Source organism: Epinephelus lanceolatus, chromosome 5 (genome assembly GCF_041903045.1).
Source record: "Epinephelus lanceolatus isolate andai-2023 chromosome 5, ASM4190304v1, whole genome shotgun sequence".
Classification (NCBI taxonomy): Eukaryota; Metazoa; Chordata; class Actinopteri; order Perciformes; family Serranidae; genus Epinephelus; species Epinephelus lanceolatus.
In genome coordinates, this window is record NC_135738.1 from 2,408,660 (window position 1) to 2,420,889 (window position 12,230).

Consider the following 12,230-nt stretch of genomic DNA (forward strand, 5'->3'; position numbering starts at 1 on the left):
GCTCAGAAGTTACTGCACAAAGTTGCTTTCCACTGTGGATGTGACAGGCAGTGAGGCAGTTAAAGCTTCATAACTCCAGGCTGCTGTCCAGCTGTCCTGCTGCTGCTCTGCCTCCCTGCAGCTACCAGACACACATCAACCAAAACTCTGCTTCACGATTCTGCTGGTGAAGATCTCAATCAGCCGCCTAAGACTCAGAATCAATCTGTCTCCTCACAGAGGGCAGGAAAGCGCTGATGCTCGGCTCATTGGAGATTTAACCCTTCCAACATGTTGCATTTTGCTGTCTCAAAACACATCCTTCCTTTGTGCCTTCATGGAGGAGGTTTAACTGGATTGTATTTCTTTGCTCCACTTAGGACGATAACGGGAAAAAAATAAAGAAAAACAAGATTACTATTGACTACACCTCTCACCACATGGTTTAGTCTAAGTCCTGCAAGGATCAGGGCAAAATTGTAGCTCAGGGGGGAGAGTCTGATCAGCTGCTTACTCAACTTGAAATGTGAATTATTAATCAGAATTGAGGAATGAACCTGAGTCGTCGTGCTCTTTGGGAAATAAACATCCCTTAATTTATCCAGCAAGCCTCGGGTGAAACCTGGGCTGTTTCCTTCCTCTCGTCTCATTCTCAACATGTTTAATCCGCTCCAGGAAGATTTCATCAATACCAGACGCTTGTTCAATTTCAAAAACCATAAATCAGCATCCCTCTGGAGACAGGAGGAAGAGTACTACATGCTTACACACCTTTTATTACTTTCTTGATCCTTTACAACTCAGGAGACCTTGAACAACCTCAAACTGACAAGCTGAGCATTAAAAACTGAGACAGGAGCTTTTAAACACTTCAAGGTAGCTGCTTTACAAAAAGGTGACACCATCCTTAAAACAACAAGCTGAGCGAAGCTGCAGAGCTCATTCACTCCAACACCTCAAACTATGTAAACAAGGAAAGACTGAATGTTGCGCGGCTGGTTTTGCTGCTTTAGTTTCCCTGCAAAACTTCCCCCAAAGCAGTCAGGGTTGACGGACGGTGTGATTCACATCTGTGGGGACTCTGCAGAGCGGACTGATGTCACTACATCAAACAAACCTTTTAAACAGCAAACACAATACAACATTTATATCTGGCTGAGGGGGAAAGCAATGAATAAATATTGAATGCAGCTCTGAGCAGAGCCGCTGTGAATTTGGGAAAAAACTTTCTTCAAAATCTCAGAAACACCTGAACAGCAGGGCTGTAAATCACCAGTTTCATCATGATACAATATTATATAGAATTATTATGTCAACAACAATACGATATGTGCCAATATCACAAAGTCTGCCGTGATAAGATTTTGATTTCATTCAATATCACATGATCATTTAACACCAACTTTTACGGCAGGAGCTGCCTCCCCTTTCTGTTTTGCTTTTGGCCATAAAATATTTTCTAAAAAACACATAAATTATTGTAAATAATTGAAACTGGTGAAGTCCAGGAAAGTTAAACAATTCAAATCCTGCAGAAATGCAGATCACTAAGAGCTAGTATACATTAGGACTCAGAATCACCAAAGGTTAAGGATACGATATTATCACGATACTTTAGTTACGATACAATATTATTGGGATTTTATAGGTTTTGCATTATGCTGTGAATTGCGATAAGATATACTGCGATATATTGCAATTTATTGCCTTTTTTTTTACAACAATAAATATGTCCACAAAGGAAAACTTTGTCAACATCTCTTTTATCAAAAAAGTAGTCAAGTTTTAAGGATTAAGTTTCTTACTTAAATAATTTTTAATACAGTAAAACGTACTGGTCCATCCAGTTTCACCAGTTGATTCTATTATTTTAGTAGGTTAATATGTATTTGCAATATTAATACTTACTATTTAATTTAAAAACTCTATACATGGCGTCCAAGCTACAGAAAATACACAATACTATGCTGTATAGATTTTTTCCATCTCTAGTATAGATAACAAGGCAAACAAAGCTACATGTAAACACTGTCAGAAAACATCAGAGAGGGGCGTCGGTGGCTTAGTGGTAGAGCAGGCGCCCCATGTATAAGGCTGTTGCCACAGCGGCCCGGGTTCAACTCCAGCCTGTGGCCCTTTGCTGCATGTCACTCCCTCTTCGTCTCTCCCCCTTCACGCTTGTCTGTCTTGTCAAATAAAGGCTAAAAATGCCCAAAAAAATATTTTTAAAAAACAAAACAAAAAAGAAAACGTCAGAGAGGTGTGTGTGGCCTGTGAGGATAGTGGGATGGTTTGTCTGTACACAGGACAGGCAGGTGAGGTGGACATCTGGTTAGCAGTAAATCACTGATGTTCAGTGTAGGCTACAGTTTGTCAGAACCACCAGATCACTGACGCTATTTTAGTCTCATGTGTTTTGCATCATCTGATCGGCCTTCAAATTATTTAGCACAAATATTGGTTGCCAATAGATCAGAGCACACTCATGTGGGGAAGTTCAATTCATATCCCTTGTTTGTCCCCGACTCTGGCTGCTCAAAGTAGAGATAGCAAGTTAATTGCATATGAGGAGATTTTGACATAGTGGCGCTAATCATTTAAATGCATATAGAAAAGGATTATTTGCAAAGACCCATCTCTATCGTCAGACTTATTTCTGTAAAAATCTGGACTGTCTTCAGTCCTCAAAGTGTGACTATGCAGTTTTTATGCCTGTGATAAAAACACTGGTAATAATCCAGATTATTCTTCACTTGGGTCTTTGTGAGCTCAAACATCAGCCTTGGACGCTGCTCTACAATCACATTTGTGCTCTTTCAATATTTTAGTCCTTCAACTACAAACTAACTTTGCTTTTAATTTCATGCTGATTATTTTCCAATTCACCCATCAGTTTTTCAAATTGGTTTCTTTCCTTAAATTGGCTCCAGTTAATTTCTATGAAAACATCACTTTGCAGAGAGTTTATATGTTAAAAATAAGGTTCAAAGTTCAAGCATCAGTTCACAAAACAGCCTTTCAACACAGTGCATTTAGCTGTTCTGGAGCTTTCGATCATATTACATGAACTTTAAGGACTTCTTATGTCTCCTCATGTTGGCTTTAAACTTCCCTCAACTTTTAGATAAAGCTCCAGATTATTTACTAAGCTGAGCTTGAGGTTTGATTGTTTAATAGATTCATTAGCACAAGTTATTTCATTCAAGAAGCGGGGAACACCCTGGACAGGGCGCCATCACAGGGCTGAGATATTTCAAAGTAAAGCAATTGTTTAACTGAAAGAGGACGTGTGGGTCCTAACTTTGAGTCATACAAGGATTACACAATTAATATATAAATTTAAAAGTTTATTTACTTTATTAATCCCCCTGAGGGGAAATTCAATGTTTTCACTCTTGCTTGTCAATTACACACAGGTTCGAAAGACACACACATGCACAAACAGGACCTATACATGCACAAAGTGGAGACATGTCAGAGTGAGGGGGCTGCCCTTTGGTCAGGTGCCCCGAGCGGTTGGGGCATTCGGTGCCTTGCTCAAGGGCACCTCGGCAGTGCCCAGGAGGTGAACTGGCACCTCTCCAGCCACCAGTCCACCCTCCATATTTGGTCCGGACGGGGACTCAAACAGGCGACCCTCCAGTTCCCAACCCAAGTCCCTATGGACTGAGCTACTGCCGCTCAGTACAGTATACAACTCACTACATACACTGCCTGGTCAAAAAAAAAGTCACCACCAAAAAAAAAGGTCATACACTCTAATATTTCGTTAGACCGCCTTTAGCTTTGATTACGGCACGCATTCGCTGTGGCATTGTTTCGATAAGCTTCTGCAATGTCACAAGATTTATTTCCATCCAGTGTTGCATTAATTTTTCACCAAGATCTTGCATTGATGATGGTAGAGTCTGACTGCTGCGCAAAGCCTTCTCCAGCACATCCCAAAGATTCTCAATGGGGTTAAGGTCTGGACTCTGTGGTGGCCAATCCATGTGTGAAAATGATGTCTCATGCTCCCTGAACCAGTCTTTCACAATTTGAGCCCGATGAATCCTGGCATTGTCATCTTGGAATATGCCCGTGCCATCAGGGAAGAAAAAATCCATTGATGGAATACCCTGGTCATTCAGTATATTCAGGTAGTCAGCTGACCTCATTCTTTGAGCACATACTGTTGCTGAACCTAGACCTGACCAACTGCAGCAACCCCAGATCATAACACTGCCCCCACAGGCTTGTACAGTAGGCACTAGGCATGATGGGTGCATCACTTCATCTGCCTCTCTTCTTACCCTGATGCGCCCATCACTCTGGAACAGGGTAAATCTGGACTCATCAGACCACATGACCTTCTTCCATTGCTCCAGAGTCCAATCTTTATGCTCCCTAGCAAATTGAAGCCTTTTTTTCCGGTTAGCCTCACTGATTAGTGGTTTTCTTAAGGCTACACAGCTGTTCAGTCCCAATCCCTTGAGTTCCCTTCGCATTGTGCGTGTGGAAATGCTCTTACTTTCACTATTAAACATAGCCCTGAGTTCTACTGTTGTTTTTCTTCGATTTGATCTCACCAAACGTTTAAGTGATCGCCGATCACGATCATTGAGGATTTTTTTCCGGCCACATTTCTTCCTCGAAGACGATGGGTCCCCACTATCCTTCCAGTTTTTAATAATGCGTTGGACAGTTCTTAACCCAATTTTAGTAGTTTCTGCAATCTCCTTAATGTTTTCTCTGCTTGATGCATGCCAATGATTTTACCCTTCTCAAACAGACTAACATCTTTTCCACGACCACGGGATGTGTCTTTCGACATGGTTGTTTAGGAAATGAGAAGCAACTCATTGCACCAGTTGGGGTTAAATAACTTGTTGCCAGCTGAAAGATAATTGCCCATGCAGTAATTATCCAATAGGAGGCTCGTACCTATTTGCTTAGTTAAATCCGGGTGGCGACTTTTTTTTTGGCCAGGCAGTGTATGTCACATCAAGAATGTGTTACAAAGGAGTCAGAAGACCTGCCAGCAGATTATTTTTTTTCTTCATACAGTTGTAAAAATAAACAGATTTTTCTTCCACATAAAAAACAACCCATGTCATCATAAATGTGTTTTCTGGGAGGTGAAACCCTGAGGCGTGAGCATCACGAAGGCTCACAGTGAACCCGCTGAAGGCTGAGTTTGTACGCTAAGCATCGGCTTGCATCATTAACTCCTCCTCCAGAGGCACGGCAGCCAGCAGGAAACTGACAGGATTCAACACGATGACAAAGTGTCTGTTCAGTCTGATTATTAGTCTTGTATCACTTCACAAAGACGAGGGAAAAAATAATTTGTAGCCCAGCTCAACACTAAAGTCCTGCAACATGTACGGTCACAAAATCATCTTCAGTTCTGCATTAAAGGAAAACTTTGCTCACATATTAACCATGTTCATATCAGTTAGTCACATGGAGTTACCTTGAATATGTTAACAAAACTTTGCTCATCTGGCATGGCTCTGGTGAACAAAGAAGCATATGCTCAGTCGAAAACATGTTGCCTTGCCTTCAGCCTTTTCTGACCACGTTTAAAACTGAAACTTATCTGTGCTTTCACTTTCAGTCCCGTTCAGATCATCAACAATGTCTGAAGCTTTTGGATTCTTCGTTCCCCAGAAGCAAGCGAGACCGACAAAGTTCTCTTCATGAATTCAAGGTAAAGCGGCATGTATAATTGATATAGACCTTTTACTGTTAAAAAACAGCATGGCGTTTTTGGTGGGCGGGGCTTAGCTGGAGGCAAAGCAATTCTCCACAGACATTAGCTAGCAAGCTCCCTTGACTTGTTTTAGACAATGGAGGAAGATGATGTGAGTGGTGCGTTCATAAACACTCATTCTGAGTGTGGGAGCGCACTCTGACACAAACTGGAGCGTTGATAAATTGGGAGCGCTGTCTGAATGTAGCGTTGGGTTATCCAGAGCAGCGCACTCTCAGAGTGGCAGAGCGCACTCTGGACACTGTGTCTGTGGAGACGGAGCAGCAGAGCGCCGAGCGGAGTGAATGTGTGATTAACTTAACCGTTGCATCATTCGTGTAGAAATATAACGCTGCGTTTCTTCCACCAACAGGGCTCTCATTTTAGTGTAGAGCGTCAGACTGAATTTACCAACGCACCATGTCAGGTCACTCACTCTCCGGGACCGCCAGTGTTACTTGAATAAGTAAACACTGACCAACGGGACCAGACTGGCCGACCCGTATGCTCTCACTCAGTGGATGGATGATGTCACAGGAAGCCAATCTTACAAAGGAGGACCACACTTGTTTGTTTTGCTATGGAAGCTAACGTTAGCTAATGTGCTAAAAAGTTAGCGTTGCAGAGAAATCCAATCTTCCTCTTAATCCCTCCCCAGTTTCTGATGAGGTGGACATGATAACCCTTAATACACATAACCTTATTCATCCCTACAACAGGAAATACTTTTTCCCTAACCTGATATGAAGTGTGCGCTGCACATGTGAGCATTTTTGATGATGGCCTCCGTCCAGTCCTTTGGTCTTATCACATTTAACCATAGTTGTCTTTGTTTTTGTTGACGGGCAGTGGCGACTGGTTTTGAGCCATGACTCCTTCTATTCTGGCTCCCAATAACACAACAAGACAAACACATTTTAACACTCCTATGGAGCCTACAGCCCTGTGGGGGAGAGTCCTGTTTTGCCTCCAGCTAACAAAGTGACGTCATTGTGACATCGGCCCTAAAAGGGTCTACTGTATATACATGGTCATTTTGTGGATGAAGGGTTCCTTTATGGGGTTACAGTATAAGTTAAACTGTTATCCAGCTTCTTCGAAAGTAACACAAAACCAGTGGTGGAACAAACACAACAAAGAGGCAGGTCGCACAAGGTCAACAAGAAGCAGATACAGTGAGGTGGAGATGAAGAGCTGCAGGCGACAAACTGGTGCTGCAGCTTAGCTGAACTCAAACTTATCTCCAAACATTCCTGTCACATAAAAAACACTAGACTGTAGCTCTGATTATCTGATGGCTCATTATATGATTAATATGCTTCACATCCTGATATCAATGAGCATATTTTTCCAATATTGCTTTATATCACAAGATCACATCAAATATAGGCTTCCATTGCTATGAGACTGTCACAGCATGATAACTGTCTCAGAAAATATTGTGGTTTCGTAGTATCACAGTATTACATCATTTTTATTATGAATGAAACTGAAGGATTATTTTTGGTTGGACAAATAATTTATTACTTTCATTGAAACCATTTTAAAATGGAAGTATGTGTTAAAAGTTATTTTAAAAAATAGCTTAAATAAAGATGAGAATCACCGTCCAGCTGCATTTTTTGTTTCAATATCGTAGATTAGCAAATGTACAAGGTATGATAATCGTTAAGTTTCATATCACGGTATACCTTAAAACCAGTATACGGCTGCAGCAAGAGTCAAATGTAAGATCACAAACCAAATAATCAAACTAATGTTCAAATCAATTAACTGACCTTTCCTTTTAGTCTGGCGCTCCACTGACTCCGTGAGCTTTAGCGCCACATTCTGAATGCTATTCATTCAGACGTGGTGAAATTATAATTGTTCGTGATTTATGTGTCTTGACTTTTTTTTTATTTTCTGTTGGCTTTGCTGACAGACAGCTGGAAAGCCGTGTTTACATCCATTACATCATAGTGCCCAGGGCCTACCCTCCAGTGTCCACTACTTAGCTAACGTTAGCCTTAGCTGCTCTGCCCTGTGCACCACCTGGGTCAGGTGGGAGCTAGCTAGCGGCACTACTCATTCGGTGAGTGGGACGGCGTTGCTGGTGAAACATGGGGGCCGCTCTCTGGTCTCCCCCGCAGAGCCATGGTAAGAAAGCAGCTTCATTTTGAGCCTTAAAACCCCCTTTAGCATTGTTAGCTATGTTAGCACCACTCCAGCTGTGCTGACACTGCTAACAGAGATTACAGTAGATAACAAAGCTAACAGAGGTTTGCGGGTCAAAATACAGCTGCTTACTCTTTGTGGAAACTGGAGGGTGGGCACAAGGTTTCCAAAGCAACCATGCTTGGTTAGTACAGTGATACTAGCAGTAATCGCTGAATGAATCAGCTAGCTAACTTCCTTTGTGTTGGGAAAATGTAACCACATGCGTTTGTTGTTGAAGGAAAAAAACATCAATTTGCGGTGTTGTACCGACGTAGTGCTTTTATTTTGAAAGACAGCAAATGCAAACGCTAACTTTCCTGTGAAAACCGCGGTGTATTTTTAAAAGACACAATGCATGTAACAGGCAGAAGTTGACAGGGTGTCCAAGAATGTTAACAACCAACACACCCAGGGTACCTTGCACAAGGTTAACCATTGACATCCCCATTCACAACCCAAATATTTAGCTTACTGTCACAGAGGAACAAAGAAACAGGAAATATTCACATTAAATGAGCTGAAATCAGATTATTTTGACTTTTTTTACTTTTAAGATGACTCAAATTAATTCGTCACAGTTGGTGACTGATTTAATAGTAGATAACTAATCAATCAATCATTGCAGCTCGACTGAGAAGCATTAGTTTGGTCAGACGAGAACACGACATGATTGTACCATCCTAATATGAACAGGTACAGCACAGGTATCTCAACTAGAAATGCCACAAAATGGTGAACAGTGTCTCTCACGCATTCCCAGAGTCCAAATCAATGTCTTCAGATGTAATTTTGTTCAATAGCAATCCTTTTTGGTACCGACTAAATTACGCAGTAGCTTCATTTAACATTCTGTCCCTGCAGCCCCTGACCTGAGCAGAACAGAACATTTTAATCTGGATCGGTCACGTCCACACAGGCGACCTGATCCACTTAATAAGGTCAATATTAGACCCAATACTAATGCAGTGAAGTAGATCGGAGGACATCTCATCTCAACTGGGTGGAAAATTTAATAAAAACACTGACTGTTTGTTCTCAGATCTGCTTCCTGTCACAGTTTGCCCTCCGATGACTTTTCCTCCGCAGATAAATCCACTCCTGCCGATGAGCCGTTATCCTGGGTGTTATATTGATTCCTCCTTCCTGCAGCGATCCAGTGCAGTCTGCTGGGCGAGAGTCGAGGGATTCAAACTGGCAACTCACCACGCACAGACACGCCTACTGCCACCTCCCACCAGGGAGTACTGCTACATGTGAAACTCCACTTCCTCTGCGAGACGAGAAGTCGATGCCACATTCTTCAGGCCTTTTAATGAATTCACACTCTGTTTATCTATGAATCAGCGCAGGGAGAAACAGGACTTCCATCATGAGTTGGAGTGAAAATTAATACTCGGGAAGAGGCCGATTCCTCCTGCTGGATCTCAAGTTTCTGTCTCATTAATGTGACATGGGTTTCATCTTCTGAACTTACACTTGTGCGCAAATAAACTCCCACGTCTGCCTTCTGTCAGAGCAGATTCATCACTCAGAGGCACGCGTACGCTGAATGAAAACGCTTGTCTGCATATTGAAATTAAACACCACGAGACGCTCATTAACAAGCCTCCCGGTGGGACAGAAGAACATGGGGGGTTCTCCAGTGGGATACTAGCGTCCCTGTTTGTTTTTATCAGTGAGAGCTCGCAGGTCCAGGCTGCCCTCCAGCACAGCAGAAACGCATTCATCTGAATCTAACGTGGACAAACCAGTGGAGAGCAATTCACCAAATCAGCTGAATGGCTTCTGAATGTGGTGCAGCCAAGGATGACTTCAGTGCATCCTGCAATCTAATGCATGGACTCCAGAAAATAAAATCCACACAACAGCTTTAGACTGAATGCACAGCCGTGTGTGGCTTTGGCTAAGTAGAAAATAAAGGTGACTTTAACAGAACTACCCTCATGTAGCGTGAAGGTTCTTAAAGTAAACCCAGTGAAGCAACTTTCATGTTGCAGGACATTTTAAGGAGAAGAATCCCATCAAGTGTCAGTTTACATGTGTTTAGTTGTTTGCATTTTAAGGCTTATGGCACAAATAATGAGCTTATAGTAAATACAGTGGATTTTTAGAGAAAGTGAATTTGAGTTAAACGTTTTTGTAATGGTGATGGTTTACTGATGGTATCTTAACCCATTTTCTTATTTGGTAAGAGGTGCATGTACAATAATGAGTTAATGTTGGTGTCACAGGGTAGTTGGTTCTTTTCCAAGGCAATTTAAAAAACTGCAAAGTGCATACATGTGCTGAGAAACCCTGATACTCTCAATTCAACCGAGTGTCTTTACCACCACAATTACCAAACAATTTAAGGTTGACATGAGGCGAATCGAGCAAATACACACTGCACAAACCACTAAAAGAGCTTACATTACACAAGTCAGTTGGATGTTAAATTCGGCCTTCATTTCATACAATATGTGGCGCTTGTTTGAGAGATATTTGAAATTTAACGGTTGGATTAAAGCGGTGGACGGCGCCCTACAAGCAGCGTTTTGGAACGACAACACCGTGGAAGCAACAGGAGAATCGAAAAGAAAAGAAACTATTTTGTTAAAATGAGTGACTCATGACAAATTAAATGTTTGCCGAATTAATTAGTAGTTACTTATGATTCCGAAAACATTACAAGTTTTGTTGTTTGTCTTAAGCATTTTGTGGGTTGAGAGAGTCAGCTTTAATTTGATAGATTTCTAATGGAGGTTAGCCAGCAGGTCGCTTCCTACCAGACAACAGGTGCATGTAGTTCGGCTCAGACTCACCTTCTGCTGCCGCCGGGCCATGTCGGTGGGCTGCTTGGCGTTGAACGGGTAGGCGATGCACCGCAGGACGAACACATAAATCTGCAGTTTAATTTTCCTCTCCTCTTCCTCCTTCTGGATCCGCTCGCGCTCCTTCTTCTCCTCCTCCTCTTCACCTGTGGCGTTGCCTTCTTTAGCACCTTTACCGGGTGCACCTCCAGGTGCGGCGGACTGCCGCCGCTGGCCGCTCGCCCGGCTGCTGCTCCCGCGTTTCCCCGCCGAGGAGGCAGCTGGTTTCCTGGGAGTCTCCTGGACAACTTCTGGGTCGGACTCCCCGCCGGTGTCTTCGCTGGAGGACGGGTCCAGCATGGTGTCACGGCGGTGAAACTCCGGTTCGACAGATCAAAAGAAAGACGGGAACAACTGTTAAAGCTTTAGTTTGTTTGTTTTAGTCGACGTGGCGTTAACGGCTGCACTTCACCGACCGCCGGTCCGTCCCCGCTGCGGCCGCTGGTGTTCAGACCTGCGACCCGAGAGCAACGTCGGTGTGTTTCCAGGGGGCGGGGCGGGGGAGTGCTAACGTTAATATTTGGAGGTTGTGGCCGCGTGCGCTTCGTTCCGTCGCACCGGGGATGTGAGTGCTGGAATGGCAGCGCGCGCCCGCTGCCTCTGGCTGCTGCTGCACGGAGCTCGCGCGCTCTGAGACTGAGCGCTCCAGCACACAGGTGAGCAACCTGTAGCTGCAGCCAGAGAGGGGAACTGCAGAGAGAGGTCTCACTCTGCCGCTGTTTCAAAAAACACAAAACTCACTGAACACTGAGTCTTCTTTTTATTTCATGCTGCACACAAAAATGTTCTGTGTGGAGCCACAGAACATTTTGAGCCTTATAATTAATAATAAGCTACAGACAAACTCTACAGAGGGCTATTCATGATTTTTGGTACTTTAACTACGCTATAATTCACTATTTTCCTCAAAAACTTTTAATATTTCGGATTCCAAACCCTAGCTGGGACATGAAAGACGAGCCAACACTGTTGAGGGTCGGCAACATTTAGAGGTAAAGGGCCCAGACTGCACACAGATGACGCACGTTTTAGTTGATGAAATGTTAAATTATTGTATTTTTGGTGCTGAGGCTGCACAGTTCTACAATTGGAGAATGCGAGAACTTCTTTAGGCCTACAACAACAAATATAAATTAAAATTAAAGTGTTAAAAAAAAACGTCAGTCATTTCCATGTGATTTTTTTATTTTTTTGTCAAAACCACCAGGAGCCACAGGTTGCTTACTCCTGAGTTAAATAGTAAAAAAAAAAATTTTAAAAAAATGGAAAAGTTCTACACTCTGGTATTGTTAATGTAGGCTAACATTTTGAATGCAGAGGTACCACATTACAAGTTAAAGTCCTGCATCCAAAATATGGTTTAAATGCTAATGTGTAGGATTTAGGTGATATATTGGCGGAAATTGAATGTAATATAATAAGTATGTTTTCTTTAGTGTATAATCACCTGAAAATATGAATCACTGTGT

At 42.6% G+C, this 12,230-nt stretch overlaps 1 protein-coding gene across 6 annotated transcripts in view; it reads right to left on the minus strand.

The window, feature by feature from the left end:
• Positions 1–11,402, minus strand: part of cadps2 (Ca++-dependent secretion activator 2) — a 348,398-nt gene extending 336,996 nt beyond the window's left edge. For all 6 annotated transcript variants that reach the window (XM_033634619.2, XM_078167597.1, XM_033634622.2 and 3 more), the window contains exon 1: positions 10,714–11,402. In XM_033634619.2, coding sequence (XP_033490510.2) covers positions 10,714–11,061 — 348 coding nt within the window. In that variant the 5' untranslated portion in view covers positions 11,062–11,402. The remainder of the gene's footprint in view (positions 1–10,713) is intronic.
• Positions 11,403–12,230: the final 828 nt, after the last annotated feature.